The 22,232-nt window shown below is 43.6% G+C and overlaps 1 protein-coding gene across 3 annotated transcripts in view; it reads left to right on the top strand.

Moving 5' to 3' along the window:
• The window catches only part of si:dkeyp-72e1.9 (syntaxin-binding protein 4), a 65,348-nt gene that overhangs the window by 41,599 nt on the left and 1,517 nt on the right, over positions 1–22,232 (top strand). For all 3 annotated transcript variants that reach the window (XM_030350421.1, XM_030350420.1, XM_030350419.1), the window contains exons 2-20: positions 7,257–7,330; positions 7,915–8,010; positions 9,822–9,891; positions 10,120–10,194; positions 11,332–11,414; positions 12,151–12,274; positions 12,644–12,785; positions 13,602–13,708; positions 14,189–14,330; positions 14,731–14,803; positions 16,491–16,582; positions 17,288–17,384; positions 17,758–17,885; positions 18,068–18,160; positions 18,545–18,610; positions 19,470–19,673; positions 20,993–21,109; positions 21,788–21,837; positions 21,928–22,037. In XM_030350421.1, coding sequence (XP_030206281.1) covers positions 7,264–7,330; positions 7,915–8,010; positions 9,822–9,891; positions 10,120–10,194; positions 11,332–11,414; positions 12,151–12,274; positions 12,644–12,785; positions 13,602–13,708; positions 14,189–14,330; positions 14,731–14,803; positions 16,491–16,582; positions 17,288–17,384; positions 17,758–17,885; positions 18,068–18,160; positions 18,545–18,610; positions 19,470–19,673; positions 20,993–21,109; positions 21,788–21,837; positions 21,928–22,037 — 1,936 coding nt within the window. In that variant the 5' untranslated portion in view covers positions 7,257–7,263. The remainder of the gene's footprint in view (positions 1–7,256; positions 7,331–7,914; positions 8,011–9,821; positions 9,892–10,119; positions 10,195–11,331; positions 11,415–12,150; positions 12,275–12,643; positions 12,786–13,601; positions 13,709–14,188; positions 14,331–14,730; positions 14,804–16,490; positions 16,583–17,287; positions 17,385–17,757; positions 17,886–18,067; positions 18,161–18,544; positions 18,611–19,469; positions 19,674–20,992; positions 21,110–21,787; positions 21,838–21,927; positions 22,038–22,232) is intronic.

Below are 22,232 nucleotides of genomic sequence, written 5' to 3'. Positions count from 1 at the left end.
AAATTTCTGTCCGGTTTTTGGTTCTTACCATGTAGTAATGTGCTTATTGCGCTATGTCAGAAACCAAGAGGTTTTGGAGAGTTATGTAATGCCAACCCTGGATAACTGGAGCCTGAGGGAAAAGAAAATCGGCACTGCGAGCTTAGCCAGAAGTACCCCGTTTGGAAAGGAATTAAATAAATCTTTAATTTTTCTTAAAGTAGACAGGAGAGATGCATGGAGACACAGTTACAACAGCAGTTTGTGTTAGTTGTGGTGCCTCCATGGTGCTGTTCAGTGCTGCTTCCGCTTGAAATAATACATCAGCTTTGAAGTCTCTGTTGTGCAATGTGAGTGCATTGTGTTGCCTTTGCATTGGATATATCCTTCACCCGGATAGGGTAATTAGTGTAAGATAACTAATAACCAATAACTAATGTAATAATGTGATGTTATTTGGTGTGTCAGTCGCAGCCTACCAGCATCTGTTTGATAATCATTACATGAAATGGTATTCCGTAGTAACAATTGCCTGATGAGTAAATCCCTTTACTAGCACTTTCGGATCAGTGAAAGGGCTTACTAGCATGACAATAAGAGATGACCAAGAAAGTACTTCTGTGTTTAATTTGCCACGGCAAAATAGTTTATTCATGTAGACACCCCTCAACGAGTGTTCTTAATTAACTAATGTCTTGCAAAAATGTTGTATCTTTTTTGTCGTCATAATGTTAGAAGTAGTAGTACTTTCATGGTGACACACAATTGAACCGTGAACCACGAACATCCTACAAAATGAAGGAATTGCATTCATCATTTTAGGCTGACCTAATATTTGGTCTAACCAAATGGGTTGGCCAACAATGCTAATGGGCCAACCTAGGGTTGACACTAAGGTTTCAAAAGCAATTGCCCATCGGGCAAGTACAGGTCAGGTTCAACTTGCCCGAATGTAATGTTCACTTGCCCAAATTATAATCAGAATCGTGAACGGGCCTCCTATTGCCAGGCACCCGGCCTGGTTTTGGGGGGGCTCAGAAAAATCATCCTAGCTCAGACTGAAGCTGAATGTTAGCTTCCACACATGTTGTGTTTAAAAAATAACAAACTTCTCTTTGTTTACTTATTTATCGAGCGGTCACATCGTGCCATGAAGTGATTTCAGTCCACCATTGCAACCTATTAAAGCTATCGCCAAGTTATATGTAGACCTGCATGATTTAAGCAATTGTACATAACGTATATTTTTACTTTCAAGTTTCTTGTAGCTCTAACTGAATAATCACAATCGCGTTTCTAGTAGTGTCAGTCACGATACTGGATTTTCTAACTTCGACACTATACCTGGAAAAATATCGATATTCTATACCATTTTCGATATCAGAGGAAAATGTTTTTTCAGGAAAGGTCATACCCAAAGTAAATAGAGTATATCTCCACAACTGCAAGGGCGATAATGTCATCTTTGTGCCAAAAGAAAGATTGTTGTGCAAGTGAAATATTCAATGGGGATAATACTTAAAGTGAATAAAGCCATGGAACACAGCATAAGTGTAATATAACATTTCCACCTGAAATAATTATCAGTTGGTCGTTATCAGTTGACAGCGCTGTCTTATTAGACACAAATAAAGGTAGATATCTTACAAAAAAATATATAATCGAATGCACCAATACAAGCCAAACACTCGCAAATAAATATATGGCACTAGATTGAGCTGAAGAAAATGTTTTCTGATTGAAGGCAATTTACTTATTCCCTAAGAAACCTTCTTTTATTTATTGATTGAAAACACCACTTTTAGCTGCAAGATTTGGCCCAGACACTGGATAATCTGTTTATGGTGGTTTTATTCGATCAGAATCAACTTTGTGGACAAAAATCGAAAGGTAATACTTCATTTTTGGTTGTTAAAAGAAAAGGGGACGTTTCTTCTTAAGTTGTTATTTGAGAGTTTTAGTCACAGAATGATATGGTTTGGACTGTTGGAATAAGTGGAGGCTCAGCTTTCATGATATATATACTGTATTTTCCGCACTATGAGGCGCACCGGAGTATAAGCCACAGCAGATAAATTGAATTATGTGTACATATATAAGCCGCACTGGACTATAAACCGCAGGTGTTTTAATGTTTAATTACCATTACCCCCTATGTTTTATTCGATACATTTCGACAGTGTTACCCCTTATGTTTTTTTGCCATGATGACTGATGAAAATATTTTATTTGACAAGGACAATTTTTTTTTTTTTTCAAATATGTTTTTTTTAATGATGACCAATAAAATACGACAGTGTTACCCCTTATATTTTATTTGACAAAGACAACAGTGATACCCCTTATGTTTTTTTTTCATGACGACCAATAAAAAACAACAGTGTTACCCCTTATGGTTTTTTTCATGACGACCAATAAAAAACAACAGTGTTACCCATCATGTTTTTTTTCATGACGACCAATAAAAAACAACAGTGTTACCCCTTATGTTTTTTTTCATGACGACCAATAAAAAACAACAGTGTTACCCCTTATGTTTTTTTTCATGACGACCCATAAAAAACAACAGTGTTAACCCTTATGGCTTTTTTCATGACGACCAATAAAAAATGACAGTGTTACCCCTTATGTTTTTTTTCATGATGACGAAAGAAAAAATACAGTGTCACCCCTCATGTTTCATTTGATAAAAACTACAGTGTTACCCCTTATGTTTTAATTGATAAATATCGACAGTGTTACCCCTTATGTTTTTTTCATGACGACCGATAGAAAACGACAGTGTTACCCCTTATGTATCATTTGATAAAAACGACAGTGTCACCCCTCATGTTTCATTTGATAAAAACTACAGTGTTACCCCTTATGTTTTAATTGATAAATATCGACAGTGTTATGTTTTTTTTCATGACGACCAATAAAAAACAACAGTGTTACCCCTTATGGTTTTTTTCATGACGACCAATAAAAAACAACAGTGTTACCCCTTATGGTTTTTTTCATGACGACCAATAAAAAACAACAGTGTTACCCCTTATGTTTTTTTTCATGACGACCAATAAAAAACAACAGTGTTACCCCTTATGTTTTTTTTCATGACGACCCATAAAAAACAATAGTGTTACCCCTTGTGCTTTTTTTCATGAGGACCAAAGAAAAACAACAGTGTCACCCCCTATGTTTTATTTGATAAGTATCGACAGTGTTACCCCTTATATTTATTTCATGATGGCTGATAATAAACAACAGAGTTACCCCTTATGTTTTTTCCATGTTGACCAATGAATAACAACAGTGGTTCCCCTGTCAACCTTATTGCCGGGATCCGAACATAAGCTGTTTAGAGTGCTAACCTCCGAACTTAACAATGCACCATCAAGGCACCGGATAAAGTCATCACAAAGGTTATACTTGACTTTATAATTCACATGAAATAGAGATAAGAGTCTTCCAACAGAAGACATCAACCGGACTTGAACCCCGGTCTCCAGGGGGTTAGCTCACAGCTCTCTCCACTGCACCACTGAGGCGATGACAATACACAATAATCAATCATCAATAAAGAGGACATACATGACATTAAAATGTATGTGTGTATTTCTATTATTTCCCTTATGTTTTTTTTCATGACGAACAATAAAATACGACAGTGTTACCCCTTATACTTTATTTGACAAAGGCAACCGTGTTACCCCTTATGTTTTTTTTCATGACGACCAAAAAAAAACAACAGTGTTAACCCTTATGTTTTTTTTCATGACGACCAATAAAAAACAACAGTGTTACCCCTTATGTTTTTTTTCATGACGACCAATAAAAAACAACAGTGTTACCCCTTATGGTTTTTTTCATGACGACCAATAAAAAACAACAGTGTTACCCCTTATGTTTTTTTCATGACGACCAATAAAAAACAACAGTGTTAGCCCTTATGTTTTTTTTCATGACGACCAATAAAAAACAACAGTGTTACCCCTTATGTTTTTTTTCATGACGACCCATAAAAAACAATAGTGTTACCCCTTGTGCTTTTTTTCATGAGGACCAAAGAAAAACAACAGTGTTACCCCTTATGGGTTTTTTCATGACGACCAAAGAAAAACGACAGTGTCACCCCTCATGTTTCATTTGATAAAAACTACAGTGTTACCCCTTATGTTTTAATTGATAAATATCGACAGCGTTACCCCTTATGTTTTTTTCATGACGACCGATAAAAAACGACAGTGTTACCCCTTATGTATAATTTGATAAAAATTACAGTGTTACCCCTTTTGTTTTTTCATGACGACCAATAAAAAACAACATTGTTACCCAGGGACGCGGGAAGTAGGGGTGCTTAGGGTGCTTCATGAGGACCAAAGAAAAACAACATAAATATCGACAGTGTCACCCCCTATGTTTTATTTGATAAGTATCGACAGTGTTACCCCTTATGTTTTTTTCATGACGACCGATAAAAAACGACAGTGTTACCCCTTATGTATCACCCCCCCCCCCCCCTGGTGGCCCCTGGCTGTAACTGAATTTAAATTATTGACATCCAACCTTTTTATGATATTTATGATATTATCATTTCATTTTATTTAGAACATTGTCTGTGTAGGCTGACGTAGGCTATGACGCACAACGCAGAACTGTCCATAGCTGAATATGGTACTATGCTGATTTTACATAAGCATGTTGGTGTTCAACATCTGTTGTAGTGAACATTCTAAAACTGGTGTAAAATGTTGCTGCCATATTAATAGACACGTTGAATGTTATCGTTTTGATTCTGGAATCCCGCACGTAAACTGGTTGGCAAAAAAAGAGCAAAGACGGACGGTTCACTTTCCTGGAAAGTGAACCGTCCGGCTCCACGCGCCCACGGCGCGTGGAGCCGCCGCGGGTGCAGATCTTGGTGGTAGTAGCAAATATTCAATCCACCCGTCATCTCGTCTCTGTAAACAATGGATGTTGCTCAGCATTTATTATGACGTCATTATATAGACTCTCTCTCAGCACCCCCCCCTCGGACTGACTTCCCGCGTCCCTGATTAGGGCTGGCCCGAATGCCATTTTTCAGGCTTCGAATACTCGTTGGTTTTTCCGAGCGAATATTCGAATACTCGTTCCAGAAAAAAACACCATCAAAAACAACATTAATAATCCCTATATACTCCCTGGAACCGATTTTGACAGTATCTGCATATTTTTTTGAAGATTTAATAGCTTTTGAACGGTAATTAGTAGGCCTAAGTAGGTTGAAGTTTCTTAGTTTTCCCCCGTGAAAGCGAACAGCTGTTGTTCCGTTCCAAATCAGCTGTCCCCTGCCATCTCAGCCCTTACGGGAGCTTTTCAATTCATCCTGGATCTTTTCAGGGAATTTGTACAATAAATCCATAGCAAATACCGAATATTGATTGTCTTATGTGTCCATATTATAACCATTATATTGACCGGGTATTCCCAAGACGCTCACGTTCTGCAGCAAGCCAGTCACAGTTGATTGGCGCAGCACTGTTACGGTATTTGAAATTGGTAGTTGAAATTGGACCCTCACAACGGGAGTTTGTGAGGGTCCAATCTCGTGAAAAATATCGCTATTGCTGTGCATGTGCACCGTTATGAAACTCAAAACCGTTTACTTGCATATGACTTTCCTTGATAATTTGCCTCAATCCAAAGTACTTCCAAACTGCAATCCTCCATCACTACTCCATTTTCCTTCTACCTAAACCGTTCGTGGAGGCGCTGCACTTGAGATGCTAGCTGTATTGGCTAACCTTTAGCTAACACCTACGAATCACTGCCAGAGACCGCACTGCGAGTGAGTGACAGAAGGCTTGGCTATATTCGCACTGAAGCGATGCGTGTCTGTTAACTCGCTTTCCGAGAGAAGAGAAGACAGCGCGCTGATATACTCCTATTTTGTGTGATTTTGCAGAACAAAAGGTTGTTCTGCAGTTTCTAAAAACATTTGAATAAATAGCCTTTATATTAACATCCACCCAAAATCCACTTGCCTGTTCGGGCAACCAGAAAAAATCTCAACTTGCCCAAACATTTTTTTTACTTGCCCCGGGCAAGCGGGCAACCGTTAGTGTCATTGGCTGGGCCAACCCATTGGCCAGTGGATATGGTGCAGCCTCCTGAGCCATCCTGATCTCACAAGGACACATTTAGGATTAAGCATGATAAGGGAGCATGTGTCCCAAGTTGGGGTCATTTGGGGGTACGGGTCAGTTTTCATGTATCTTTCAAGGTTTTCCGTTATTTTCAAGGAACGGCACAATCCATCCAGACGGATCTTATAGGTCCTTCAGGCAAAACAATTCAGCATGTCAAATAAGGGCCAAATACCAAGATTTAGAATTGCTTGGCAAACGGGGTGGGAGGCGTGGCCGTGCAGGTCTTACCGTGAGTTATAGTGCCCCCTGTGGTCAGAGCGGTACGTAACGTTTTGGAAGCCTCCTTACCTCTGGTTTCCAGATTAAATAATAATATTATACAAATGTATAAAAAAAAAATTCTGCAATCTTTGGTCAGTAAATGTGGACACACACTGCACTGATATTTACCCAACTTTCTTGGCAGTGGTTGGGTCTTAATCCCTCAAAAACTGAAGTAAGATTAGTCAGAAGAAGAATAGAAAACAGAGAAGAGATCACAATAGTGTGGCTTACTTTGCCACTACACTAATCCACTGAACAAGTTGAAGCAATCAAAACCAGTTTATCCTAAATGAAGATGATCAGAAAGGCAAAGGCTTTACTGGAGAGGATATGTTCCTGCTACACTGACGACTGGATTTGGCAAGAGTGAAGAGAGCGTGAGCGTTGTTATTCAATCAGATCGGCTGGGGTGTGTTGACCTACGTACGTAGGGACACGCACTATTTGGAAATAAATGACAGCCTAACCAAGGCCTGACTCTTTATGAACTTTAACTTTGGGGACCAGACTGATAGAATTCTCTTCGTTTTATACATCATTACTCGTTTGTTCCGTTAAAGATGAAACATTGAAAGGGTTATGAAGGTTGAAGGTGCATAGAAGCACACCTTGTTGAAGTACCACTGATTTCTTTCTGATTCATCTTGGTCTAAAAACCTCTATTGGACAATATTCCACACTATCGGATCACTAAACACTTCCACTCTGATGCTTGACCCCCTACCTGCATTGGACTGCGGCTGAGTGTGCAAAGAGATGTTTAGCTAATTCTAAAAACATAACATACCCGAGTACTTCATGCAACTTAACACAGAATCGTGCCGTTTGCTCTGTGCCCAGGACACTCATGGGTCCGTATGGAGTGGACCGTGCCGTGCACGCTCTGGAGTTCAACGAATGTGAGAACGGCCTGGGTAAGCTGTCTGCTTCTTTTGTCTTTGTGTATGTGGAATGACTACCGACGCTCTCTAGCTACTGGCCCTCTTTGCTGTATATGCTCACGTATATATTGACAGCATCATCACTTTACTACTTACTACTATCACAATCACTTACTACTACAGGAAATAAGAAGCTATAAAAACAAGGAAGGAATACAAAAGTTATGAACATCAAATGCAATTTGGTGAAAGGGTGGAGATGGAGGAGTTTGAGGGCAGTCCCCACATTCCTTAATGAAGAAGAAGAAGAAGAAGAAGAAGAAGAAGAAGAAGAAGAAGAAGAAGAAGAAGAAGAAGAAGAAGAAGAAGAAGAAGAAGAAGAAGAAGCAGCTTTATCGATAGATTACATTAACAACCGACGCTACTGTGATTTTACAATCACATGAATGTTTGAAAACATGACCTAGACAAGATTGAGCCAAAATTACATAATACAAACAATAGACTAGATGATGGGCAAAACCATTTTTAGAATGAGCAGGGGTGTCAACTTGCAATGTACTTCAGTTAAATAAAACAAATGATGAAATCATGAACTTTTGTTGTATTCATAACAGGAATAAAGGTAATAGGAGGGGTGAAGGAGACCACTGGAGAAGAGTTTGGTGTCTATGTCAAACGGATTTTACCTGGTGGCATCGCTTCAAGTGATGGTAGGTACTTTTGAATAGTTTGCAATGTTGTTGTCTATTAGAACCATCAGCCTTGAATCGGATCACGGTTTGCTTTTGATGTCCAAAATAAAACGTCAAAAATGAGAAGCCAAATCTACTTTAATTTGTGACACAATGAGTTCAAAGCTCAACTGAAAACGTCTGTGAGGATGTGATGCAAAGAGAGATGTTTCCTCTGTCTAAACACCCAAGAATGGTTGTCTGAGAGATGTAGACAACCTGTGTCAAAATCAGGCACTACTCAATCTAGATTGACTTTCTTCTCATCAGACAGAATTCATTGTGGATGTGTTGTATGTGCTGTGTCACTGGTCCTCCACCATTGAGAAGGTCCCATGACATGGCACCAGGTGCGAGTGTGATTAGTGTGGCATGTCACGGGACCTTTGAAGGGTTTAGCCGATGACCAGTGTATTTGTATCTGAGACATTTACATGTTTCAGATAATAAAAGGTATGATTAGGGAAAAAGGGAAGATATAAAGAAATACCACAAATGTCATCAAGATAGTTGGACAATTGTTGCAGTGGCATTCTCTCTGTTTTATCAAAATGTTCTGGTTTAGCTTTTGTCTTTTGCACTAGCTGATTTAGGTAAGATCATTTGATTGCTTTTTGGAAAACCAATTACAAATAGCTACACATTCAAGATATAAATAGATGCCAAGCTTGATTCTGCAAATTGTGCCGTTGGTGCTGAATACAGTGTTCTGAGCTATGCATTAAGCAATACTCAACCAAGCACCATGAAGTGGCAGCAGACTTCGTGCTTCGTGCTTGGTTACCCTGCTCACCATTGACATATCCGGATTTAGACTATTGTAGTCTGAAGGAATATTCCTCTCTCTAAGCCCTAAAACTCCTTGCCTCATCCTTAATCAGCTACATGCAGGCCCACACATTCATACGCAAAACTCACCCATTATGCGGGTAAAGGGTGTGTGTGTGTGTGTGTGTGTGTGTGTGTGTGTGTGTGTGTGTGTGTGTGTGTGTGTGTGTGTGTGTGTGTGTGTGTGTGTGTGTGTGTGTGTGTGTGTGTGTGTGTGTGGAGACGAAGACAAAATGTTCAAAGCTTTACTTTGACCTCAATTTCTGTGCATGCCTTGCTGACTTATTAAGGTAGTCTGTGAAACGTAATACTTCGGAGAGTAGCATTCTCTGAAAGTAAAGGATTGATTATGTGTGGGATCAAATATTTAAATAGCTGCTAGAATGATAGGGATGGTATATCGCTTTGTCCAGTAATCTGTAGGGTTGCAGCAGAATATATATATATATATATATATATATATATATATATATATATATATATATATATATATATATATATATGTTCAAATAAGAAAGCAATTTAATTTCAGTAAGCATGCAAAATCTTGGACTAGTTATATCAGAAACAAAAAATGGATGGAGCCAAACGCTCCAGACCACAGTAAACAGGGAGGGCATCCCTGACGGGGAGGGGAGCCTAGGGACGTCACTGTGGACCAGCCAGCAGGTGAAGATAAGGACCGGGGTTAAGATGGTTAAAGTTACCCTCTGAGAGACACTTGGGATGCTGAAGATCAGAATTATAAGAGGGGGATAACCAATTGAGTCCTCAAAAATAACCAGTCATACCTTGATCAATATGACAGAGCCAGTGAGGAGGAGGTTGGTTCTATCTTCTGGAATATGTAAGTAGCCTAGCAGAGTTCTGGACCAGCAGTCAATTGGACGGGTACCGACACACTGACACCAGTACATTATCACCTGAAAGCATTATCACCTGAAATCCTTGAAATGTCCCAGGAAGCCTCCAGGCAGGGGACCAGATCTTGGAGGTTAATGGGGACAGCCTGGTAGGAGTCACAAGTGAGAGGTAATCTTGTATTTTAGCCAAGTAAACAGCATCTATACATTTGTAATTACTCTGTCATAGGTGAAATTATTCAAATATGATGAATTACTGTTAACTCCGTCTATTGACAAGAATGTGTGTGTGTGTGTGTGTGTGTGTGTGTGTGTGTGTGTGTGTGTGTGTGTGTGTGTGTGTGTGTGTGTGTGTGTGTGTGTGTGTGTGTGTGTGTGTGTGTGTTTGCATTTGAAGAGCTGTGGATGTCTTGAGGGGAGCTTCTGCAACGAATCACATGCGACTTCTGATTGCCAGAGATGAAGAGGCCAAGTAAGTGCTCTTCTACTGAGAGAACCCTTAAAGAGTGTTCCACTTAAACAGGCCCTTCAATCGCACCACAGGGACAACACCAACACTGTTGCCAATATTATTAACACACATCAGTTTTAGACCTACAGTAATGACCCTATGGTGGTCCTCACATCATCACAGTCGCTGTGGCTGTTGTTAGCATTGCCTGTTTACCTGTAGAAAGGAGGTCAGCCCCTCGTCAGCTGTCACAGCTCTGATTGTGATGGTCGTCCCGCAGCTAAGCAAAAAGGTTTTGACAGGTCACATGACAAAGCTAATGCATTAAAGGCCTTCGATACTGCAGCCCACCTTTCTGTGTCCCCTTCAGGGATGAGCCTATCGTCCAGGATGGGCTTCATAGGTCAGGTACTCCAGAGGCAGATTGGGAGGGAAACACATCCGTTTTGAGGCGATCACTTTTATTGATTGAACATAAGGTGTTGTATCAGTGCACCTCTAACTACAATAGCTCTATGGGTCTCCTCTACAGATATAGCGCCAACAAAGGCAGCTTGGCTGGCGTGATGGGGGCAGAATTAGTCTAGTGTAGTGCCTCCAATCACGCAAACCTCAGGGGGTTAATCGGAGCTCTCTGTATTCACCTCCGTAGCCAGAGCAGGAGAGAACTTACACTGATGCGTAAACGCTAAGTTGCATGGATTTTGTCCCTTCTACATATTCACGTGCATGGATGGATGGCACAGGTCACACATGAAACACCGTGCTCTCTGCTTGTTGGGTTGGTTGGTACCCTCTCCACACGGTCAGAATGGATGCACTCCATGGACCCAGACCAGGGCCTGACAGCAGTCTGAAAGGCCCTTCAGGCATTGCACGGATACGCACTGCAGAAGAACTAAATACACTTAACCAGGGAACTAATTAATTATACTATATCATACTACTACTACTATGCTAATACTACAATACTATTGTACATTTACCACCTTACCTTTGACTTCACTGCACAGTGCAGGAAGAGAAGAACTTGCATAATACTGGTACTGGTCCGTGCATATCTTATCTTCAGTCCATCAGTCCTGAGTGGTTAACATTGGTAGCGAATCACTGACTGACATAAGGGGACCACATGTTTCTGTTTCATGCCCTAAATAGGAGAGAATTTGCTGAGCTACTTGAAAAGTATGGATCCAACAGCAGCACGGGATCAACACGAAACTCTCCCATTCAAGTGCAAGGTTGGTGGTTCCAGGTTTTGCATTGTATTCTACATTCCCAATAACCCCATCTTCTGAATCTGCTGCAGCCGACGACTGCAGTCACACATACAACTGATTCCTACAACTGCTTTCCTTCACCTTATTGATCTCTGCTTCTTGTGTGATTTGTATTCATAACCATTGTATGTTCCAGCCACTTGTGGCTCCTTTCCACCTGCCAGGCCTTCATTGGAAATAAACAATAGTTGTTAATGACTTGCCTGGCCTAAAGCCTAAAATGAGCCACGGTTCTGCCCTTCCTGGTTAGTAGGCGGGAGGCTTCCAGAAGTAAGATAACTCTTGACAGGGTTCTGTCCCTCTAACTGGCTCTGCAGCTGCATGGATTACTGCAGCTCAGCCAGCCGGGGGCACGGGTGGAGGGGTTTAGGGAGTCCTGATAGTACGATTAGGGTTAGAAGGAGAGAAGGGCGGGATGGACTGTATATTGTATTCCTAGAATATCTCAGCTATAGGATTTAATTTCATGATCGATATCAGTCAGCGTTGAGTACAGATATATCCAGGGTATTGTTTACTACGAGCTAGAGCGACTTTAAGCTTCCATTGAAGGGATAAGTCTCCTTTCTGAAGCCTTCACATTGCATCAGGACATCCATGCCTTGATTGTGGAGATCCTCAAACACACTGAGCGTGTTTGAGGTAGCTTGACCCCTCCTCCTCTCCCCCTGACCTCCCGCCGGCCCGCCGGCTGAAGGAACCAGACCGCTGGAGAGCACGTCGTCGGGCTCCTCGTCCCGGTCCCAGAGCCCGCTGCTCCTGAGCCCTGCAGGGTCCCAGAACGCGTACGCCAGCAGCGGGGCGCTGATGCGCTCCCTCAGGTACCAGCGTTGGTGTTTGCTCTGTGCGGCCTTGGTTATGGTTCCTCGTCCACGCACCACTAGGGGGTTTAGCGGACCCCTTCCATCCTTGCGGACCCTCCTTGCGACCACCGCAAGGGCCGACGTGCGCCTCCCATTAATTGTAACCAGTTTTGGTTCTGCGTATGGTTCTAGTGAGCGGACCAATCAGAGCCCTTGTTGCTGCGTCGCCTCGACGCAGCAACAAGGGCTCTGAGGCTCTGAGGCTGCGTCGAAGGGTCTGCGTGGTCACTGCGATGCGTCGGCCAGGAACCATAACTGAGCCTTACGCCAGCACGTCAGCACGGTGACACCCAAACCAAACGCTGTTGGTGTGCTCGCATCCCCCAGCCACCCGGGGGAGGGGGTCATCCAGCTGATCACCCTGGCACACGCCAGCAGCCTTGGGATCACGCTGGGAGGGGGGTCCAACCGCCCCGACGGGCCTGCAGTCTTCATCCAGGAGGTGCTGTCGGGGGGAGACTGCCATCGGGTAAGCAGGGGGGGTTTGGTGTGCCTGCACGTAAAGTACTAGATTGGCAGGTCCAGGAGAAGAGTTGTGAGCTTACGCAGAGTATGGGTCAGTAGGTTACAAAGCATTTATCCCTGTGACCGCCTTTGCCTACGTTCCAGGATTTTCAGAGAGATTACTTACATAATATTAATAATAACAATATTTGACTTTGTATCTGCATCAGGTCAGTCTAATTTCTAGTTAACCGGGACCGTGTCCAGGGGAATTAACCCTAGCGTCTGCGTCGCGATTTTAAGGACAGCACTTTTTTGGGGCCTATTAAACGTCAGGCTCAATGGCATCACTGGAGTTGAGGAGTACGAATGTTAGAGAAAAATGAAGACCAGCTGATTTGAACCCCATTCTCCTGCAATGGTTCAGGGCATCAGCTTGTGTTCTGCGCTGTGTCAGACGCAGACCCGGAACAATCACAATGCCCTTCATGCCTTTTCCTTCACCAGGGAAGTGGAGACATCACTCACTGGTTACACATGTGACTGATATGGAGCAGTTAATCTGCGCTAAGCCTAGCCTACATTAGTGAGCAGCACACTAAAAGCTGTATCTTTGTCCTTTGTTATCTCTCTTTTGACCTACTGTACTTTCCGTGCAGACTCACTTAGCGGGTTTATGACACCAGCCAGGTTGCTGTTGCGTCTGCATCTTGGCGGGCATCAACAGGACCGAATGTGCTGCTAAACAAACAAAGAAACCAAACAAAGTGCTTTGAAAAAGCGTACGCTAAAAAGGGAAACAAAGCAAAAGCCACCATGTCAGCGGTGTACTTACCCCTAGGACGGGCGTTTGAGGCCTGGGGACCAACTCATCGCCATCAACAAGGAGTCGTTGATAGGCGTCACACACGAGGAGGCCAGAAGCATGTTGAAGAAGGTCAAGCTCAGGTGAGGAACCGGCCCACATGTATCAATGACGGCCTCGAGAACGAGTTACAGCAATGAGTTCAGATACGTTAATAGAGGATTTCAGCCCAAATGGTGAAAGTGAGGTTCAATGATCACAGTAGGTCCGGCTGCAGTTATCAAGCAGGCAAGGCAAGGCAACTTTATTGATATAGCACTTTTCATACACGAGGCAGACTTAAAGGTCTTCACATAGAAACATAGTCATACAGTACAATGAAATAATAAAATAAAATAGATAAGTAAAAGAAAACAATGGCAAAGTTAAAAAGAAAGTGCAATGTGTTTAAGATGTTGCAGAAAGCGAAAGCAAACATACAATAAAATGAAGTAATAACATAAAATAGATACATCTCCAACTATTCTTGAGCTTGATATCCAGGCGTTAACATAGTGTGAACGTTGTGGGGAGACCCAGTGTGGGTGTGTCACCGTGTACCCCGCTGTCCACGCTCTCCTCAGCCAGGACAGCGTGGTGGAGATAGCCTTTATTCCGGGTAAGGGCTCCTTCCCCAGCAGCTCCTCCCTTCACAACGGGGCACAGCGAGCAGCGGGCAGCAGCTCAGGGTCCGCACGCTACAGACCTCCCCACCGATCCCCCGAGGTACCCCCACCTGGTGTTGGTCGCTGTGTCTGCTCACTGCCACCATACTGATGTTGATGAAGTCATTTACATGTATATTCTACATCCATTATACATTAATCAGCTGTAATGCTTATTGTTACAACTAAGATGCTTTGATCAGTCTGTCATTGTTTAGATTTTTGTGGTCCAGAAATGAAAACGCAGATGTCAATTATTAATTTGTTCATTGTAGTGCAAACTCACCTATTCTTTTATTGTAATTGAATGCAATTAATTCCAAATTCATACTGCCAACCACAATAAATCTTTCCTTAAACAGAATACTGAATAATTGTACTGTATGTAATGTGCTTGTATGTGTCCCTGTACCTTTAAACCATAACTTTTCCTTGTCCTATCCATGTCTCTACGTTTAAAGAGTCATCCAGAGGAAACAGCAACCGTCTCTTCTTCTTCCCCTGACATCTTCCCACCAGATATTAACATTTCAGGTACAAATCAACTCTTTTCAAATGGAAGGGATTAGCATTCATTGTTGCCAGATCAAATAGAGAGTTTGGATTCTCAATCACAACTTAAAATCTGCCCAACCCAATGAAGACTAGCCCAAATCATAACTTTACCAGATACATGTTTAAAAAATTAAAGTAATAGGCTACATATGTTTCATCGCAGACACAAACATCCCACAGATACAAATTTAGTTCGTATGTATCTCGAGGACACTTCCCATCAGCTCATAGCAAAGCCCGTTAAAGGTGCCCACCTGAGCAGGTTGTCGGGTGGGCCTGCACTGCACAGACACCTGGGGAGATGGACCCAATCCTATTGGCCCAGATTAGGCTGGAGCCAAGGACCTCCTACCGTCTCGCTTACTGCCTGCTTCAGTCAGCAAATCCACCAACCGTTTCACTGAAGCCACTGCCTTTGTTTGTGGCTTTACCTCTTGGCACACATCACTAGTACATCAGCAATCCCAGTTATGGTGTCTATCCCCCCACATTCATACACTCACTGGCACACACAAACATTAACACAGGCACACACACACACACAGACATTGTACAACTGCGTTGGTTGATTTAAATCGGATCATACTGTACTATATTTAAATATGACACAGAACAGAATCTATCATCAAATTGAATTCTGTATTCTCCCTCCCGCTCTACCTCAGTAGAGCTGTGGTCTGGGACGGTAGGTGGGTTTGCGTGACTACTGCGTCGAAACATAATTCCCGTGCTGTTGTGTCACAACAGGAAGCTGTCAGAGGCGTGGCGCCGAGCCGGTAGAGAGACAGGCTTAAAGCCTCCTGCTACCCAGGGGGGGGGGGGGTCCTTATCACAGCAATAGGCTCATACTCTTAGCAACAACCAGCACTCTCCCACATGCACGCTCATACATGCACATGCACACACACTCCCGCGCGCACGCACACACACAGCCTGCAATGGTGGGAGCTAGCAAACACACAAATCTAGGACAGGCAAACTCATCAAATTAATATTGAGCATTGCCTCTTAGCCTCTCCCCCTCTCACACGCCGGCTCACTCACTCTTCACACATTGACCCTTTCCTCTGATCTCCATAATCACATTCTCCCTATTTAATCATCTGTCACTCTAGGCTCAATGCCTTTTATTTTACCCTTCGAATTTATTTTTATCTTAATGTGTAATTTCAGCATATGGTTTTACCTTCAACTAATAATAGTATAGATTTAATAATATGTAATAATAAAACACTTCCAATTTATTTCTCTATTCATTTGTAGCCCATCTTTAAGCATTTTGGTTTAAATATATTTTCTGACAAATATGTTTAGATAAATGTATTTATATAACTTTCAGAGTTTGAGTGGTATTGGCTGATCTGTAGAGACAATAACACTCAGATTCCCCTTGTCATCATTAGCACGGGTCTAGTTTGTAACTTTGAATATCTCTTTAACTATCCATCATATCATTAATTCCCGGTATCTCATTGAGTTTGTCCTGGCATTGGGCCCTGATCTACTGACCCTGTCCTGAACCGTGCACTCTTCTATTCCCCCTGGGCCCTCCCCTGGTCCCCCTCCCTGGTCTCCCTCCCTGGTCCCCCTCCCCTGGGCCCTCCCCTGGTCCCCCTCCCTGGTCTCCCTCCCTGGTCTCCCTCCCTGGTCCCCCTCCCTGGTTCAGCCTCCGCTGCCAGTCAGAGCAGCACACCGGGGCCCAAGCCCAAGATCACCCTGGATCCTCACATACGGCTTCAGTTTGACAAGCTGGACCTGGTGAGTTCTGCTGTACCGCAACTTTAGGTCTATCAATATAATGACATTCATGTTCATCACACATATATCTCATGAATCATTTAGAATTGAATTGAATCATGTGACAAAAATACAGAATGTAGAAAAATATGTCAAAACTCTAAATTAGACAGACAGACAGACAGACAGACAGACAGACAGACAGACAGACAGATACTATACAAGCCAATATTTAAATGAGGGAGTGCTTAAACAGTGCATAAAAACAAAACACGTAGCTTTTCTATGTTTGTCTTCATCCATTTAGTGCTGGGCATATAGTTTGCTCTTCCACTATCGAGCTGTATGACTATAGCATGTGCTAATATACAAAGAGATAACACAACCTTCATATAGTAGAAAGTCTTACTTTTGCACTTATTTCATCTCTCATTTTGAAGGACCCTTCAGGCATTCTGTAGCTCTGACATTTCTCTGCAACAGCAGTTCCTTATCAATATACTGCTGGTCCTTCTTGCTGTGTGAGCCGTGCTCAGTGCCCTAAAATGGACAAGATATGGGTGAATAAAGAGAGAGAAGCAGAGTAACTAGTGTATATACTGTTATATGTGGCCCCAGGTCTGTGGTAATGGGCAGAAGGTTCAGTCATGCAGACTCTGTCCACTTGGGATGAGGGTTGATGTCGCTGTTGGCTGTTAGAGTCGGTATGTTCTTCCTCTGTTCTAGGCTTTGTTCTTCCTTGGTCTGGAAGTCACAGAGGACAAGAGGAGGCAGTTAAGACAAAGTCTGACCACGGACACCCAGGGAACGGTATCGTATGGAGGTGGGGCATGCAGCCGTTCACATTTAGACAGCAGCCCACACGCCCGCTCATGGATGGAGTCACATATCCCGCAGACAAACAAATACAACATTTGACGTGTTGAAATGACGACTGTTATGTATACTTTGGTACATATAATGCTCATTTTAGAGTAACATCTCACAATGGACCACGATGCATGAAGAGATCATATATTCATCTGAGGTCTTTAAGTGTTGCTGCTCGGCCATCTATCGGCCACTGGTGTGTTTGTTGGAACCGTCTTGGGAGCAGTCCATTAGAACAGGCTGGTCTGAGCTCGCTGCATCATGTTCTATAAGGAGAGTTGGCTTAGTCCATATGACAACGTGTTGCAATGAACTCTCCCAAACAGATTTTGTGGAGGCTACGCGGGAGATCTTCCAGGATCATTTGGAGGAGGCGGGTCTTGCACAGGGTCCCTTTATGTTCTCCTATCATGAAGCAGCAAGTTTGATGGACACTTCAGCCTTCCACTCACCTGTAAGTAACTGCCTTATCAGATTCATAAACATACACACATAACACTTGGGGATATCATCTGGGTTTTGGCTGCATACCAGCTGTGGAACAGCTTGTTGGATGCTCTCTAAATGTCTGGTGGCAGGAGCAAGGTACAACACACACGCACCATGAGAACGACCACTGTTGGTTTGTTCTCCTAGACGTACGAGTCCGAGTGCAGCTACAGCAGCGAGGACATGGAGCAGTTCCAGATGGAACTCAAGCAGCTGCAGAGCCAGATGAGGCAGCTCAAGGTCAGTGGAGGCACCACATCGCTGATCATCCATGATGTGAGCCTCCATCAACACCAGGACTATTCTAAATATAACCATTCTGGTTCTGAAAAGGCACAAAATGCAATGCAGCTAACTATGAAGATTATGATACAGCCACTACGTTCAGCAATGGGGTTTTCTGTCTTGCATGACGAACACTGGAGGGAACGGCCGTCATGTTCACAATAATCTGGTTCTAAAACATAGCTTTTATATTTTCATAGTTAGTTATTTGGACACAAGGACTTGCTTTAAGAGTGGTTTCTCATTGGTACCAACGAATAAAGTAGGTATTGTAGCTGCAGTCAGTACAGTTTCTTGCCAAGCTAACCCGTGTTTGACGGTAACGTTGTGACATCACAGGGGATGCTGAAGGACACAGAGGACAGTAAAAAGAGCCTTGAGGAGGAGCTCCAGAAAACAGCCCAGGTAAGGGTCCACACCAGGTATCTGCTCTGGGTCATGCACCAGACCCCGGGTGACCCCTAAGAAAAGGAAAGAAAGGCTACCAGAAGTAAAGACACCTAACCTCTAACCGCCTTCAAATAACTACCCCAAGGCCCTTCGGATACGGGGGCATGTGTTGGTCCACTCGCGCTTCGAGTCTCTGGACTTCCTTAAATCACTTCAAAATAAGAGTTTCTGGACTCTTTCTCTTCATACGCTTTACTTTTAAGTGTCTTTCCATATGAACAAAAAGAAAGTACCATTATTCAATAAGGTTCTATTTTAATAGCTGGTGTACTCGGCGTTAACTGTGAGCAAAAACACGGTTAGCAGTAGAAGACCTTTCCTGGTTGAAAGACAAGCTGAAACATCCTGTCCAGAAAAAAGGTTCTTAGGAAAGTGTCTTCAAAGGTTTGAATTAAAGACTGCATAGACTCATATAGACCACCAGCCCTGAATCTGCCCCGTTCAGTGACCCGGGCCAGGCTCTGTGCCGTCTCCCCACACGAGTTCTGCTTCAGCGCGACGGCTGGATGAGACAACATGCTAGACACAAGTCCAATCCTACCAAAGCGTCTTTTACATTTGACATTCAGGGGATTGGGCAGACGTTTTTATCCAAAGCGACGTACAACCCTTCGTTCACCCATTGACCCCCGACGGCGGAGTCAGCCCCCCAGGGCGACAGCCAGCGGGTCAGGAGCAGTCAGGGGGGGGCGTCTCGCTCAGGGACGCCTCCACACTCAACCGGCAACCGCTCTGCCTGCTGAGCTCCTGCTGCCCAACTAACCAGCCAACTCACTGACCCAATAGCTCAAGTTAACCCTGACCCCCCCCCCAGAAGGCCAGTCTGACCGTGGAGGAGAACGCCCGTCTGAGGGACCGTCTGCAGGCGGCGGCGGACGGGCCGCTGCCCCCGCCCAGCAGCGCCGAGCAGGACTACGAGGAGGTGATCGGGCTGCTGGAGGCCGAGATCAGGGACCTGAAGAACCAGCTGACCGACAAGAGGCCCCCACCGCGCCCCCTGGACCCGGCAGCCCCCCAGGTCAGACAGCCGGGGGCCCACTGCACACGCACCGCCGCAACCCACCTCTGACCAACCAGTGTCCCAGAGAACATGGAGCCGCACGTCCCTCAGTGGTTAGACCGCTGGTGCCTACGAAACATTAGGCTGTCTCTGCATAGGCCTACGGGACAGTGATAATTATAAAGAGTTATGTTAACATTAGGCTGTCTCTACATAGGCCTACGGGACAGTGATAATTATAAAGAGTTATGTTAACATTAGGCTGTCTCTACATAGGCCTACGGGACAGAGTGATAATTATAAAGAGTTATGTCAACATTAGGCTGTCTCTACATAGGCCTACGGGACAGTGATAATTATAAAGAGTTATGTCAACATTAGGCTGTCTCTACATAGGCCTACGGGACAGAGTGATAATTATAAAGAGTTATGGTTAACATTAGGCTGTCTCTACATAGGCCTACGGGACAGAGTGATAATTATAAAGAGTTATGTCAACATTAGGCTGTCTCTACATAGGCCTACGGGACAGAGTGATAATTATAAAGAGTTATGTCAACATTAGGCTGTCTCTACATAGGCCTACGGGACAGAGTGATAATTATAAAGAGTTATGGTTAACATTAGGCTGTCTCTACATAGGCCTACGGGACAGAGTGATAATTATAAAGAGTTATGTCAACATTAGGCTGTCTCTACATAGGCCTACGGGACAGAGTGATAATTATAAAGAGTTATGTTAACATTAGGCTGTCTCTACATAGGCCTACGGGACAGAGTGATAATTATAAAGAGTTATGGTTAACATTAGGCTGTCTCTACATAGGCCTACGGGACAGAGTGATAATTATAAAGAGTTATGGTTAACATTAGGCTGTCTCTACATAGGCCTACGGGACAGAGTGATAATTATAAAGAGTTATGTTAACATTAGGCTGTCTCTACATAGGCCTACGGGACAGAGTGATAATTATAAAGAGTTATGTTAACATTAGGCTGTCTCTACATAGGCCTACGGGACAGAGTGATAATTATAAAGAGTTATGGTTAACATTAGGCTGTCTCTACATAGGCCTACGGGACAGAGTGATAATTATAAAGAGTTATGGTTAACATTAGGCTGTCTCAACATAGGCCTACGGGACAGAGTGATAATTATAAAGAGTAATGGTTAACATTAGGCTGTCTCTATGTACGGGACAGAGTGATAATTATAAAGAGTAATGGTTAACATTAGGCCAACCAACACTCATTCCTGGCACTAGTTCAACCTAACAGAAGGTGCAGTGCCTTGGAGGTTTGATAGTAACGTCTGATGCGGTCTTCATCGTGTACAGGAGGACGTTGGTGATGTGAACCGCCGGCTTAGGGCTGTGGACTGGCAGCTCAGACGCTCTGAGTCCACCCGGAGGCAGCTGGAGACCTCCCACAACAAGCTGCTGGGGTTCGCCCAGGTTGGACAAAAACACTTGTTTGACTGCATGCGAATCATCTGAGACTTGACGTTAAGGGCTGCACTAATCCATATCGGTACAAATACAATACGCCACTGGGCAGCGCACTGAGACGCGATATAAAACGAGATGGATCAGAGAAGCACCCAGGCAGAGGCAATAGGCTCATCTTTGTGGTTTGTGATGAAGCTGCTAAAACATATTCCGTTGTGTTGTAATTTTCATGGCAGCTGGACACAAGATAACTGAGTAATAATATCTATAACATCGTCATCCTATTGCCCGTAACGTTGAATACGGATGGGAGCAGATATACCTCCATAAGCCACAAGATAATTTGAACAAACAAGGGAAACGTCTACTGCGACCTGGTTGGGACTTAATCCAGTTACGACCAGCCCATCTGTCGCGCAGCTCCCGCCACCAGATGCATTACGCCCTCTAGTGGCCAACACCACCGTCAAATTATTACATTTATTACATTTAGTATTAAAATAATAGTATCAAATTCATTTTATTGATTAGGGTGGTTTGAGAGCAAAAAATGTGTTTATAACGTGTGTTTACCTACTTTCATATTAAATGGGTATTTTATACATAATGGCGATACACAAAGGATAATAGAACATGGAGTGGAAGGCTTACCCACAGACTCATGCTGTGTCCTGCTCCTCACAGAACGTCCACAGAGTGCTGTCGGCTCCTTCCCCGGGCGGCGGAGAACACGGGTAAGGAAGACTTCCTTTAGGCCAGACCTTACCTCTCCACTGCCTCGGCCTCACCCAGGCAACGTGGCGCGTGTTCCCCATGTGACCCAGGGCCAGCGAGCCGTCCCCGGTGACGACCAGCCCCGACCCGGCCCTCCAGCTGGCCATGGAGGCAAAGAGGCTGCTGGAGAGAGTCTGTGTACTCAACACCGGAGACACGGGTACGACTGCCGGGAAATGAAACGGGCACGCACGCATTCTGAGCTAAGATCAACCTCAGAAATGTTAAGTTTACTACCCTTAATTATTTAAACAAAGCCAAAGGTAAATTACCAGCTAAAACCCATCTATTAATTGATATCGGTTACACACACACTATCTTATTAAAACTTAAAATGCAAAACCGTTAAGACCAA

The sequence above is a fragment of the Gadus morhua genome, chromosome 2 (genome assembly GCF_902167405.1).
Source record: "Gadus morhua chromosome 2, gadMor3.0, whole genome shotgun sequence".
NCBI lineage: Eukaryota > Metazoa > Chordata > Actinopteri > Gadiformes > Gadidae > Gadus > Gadus morhua.
This window is presented reverse-complemented; position numbering and strand designations above follow the sequence as displayed.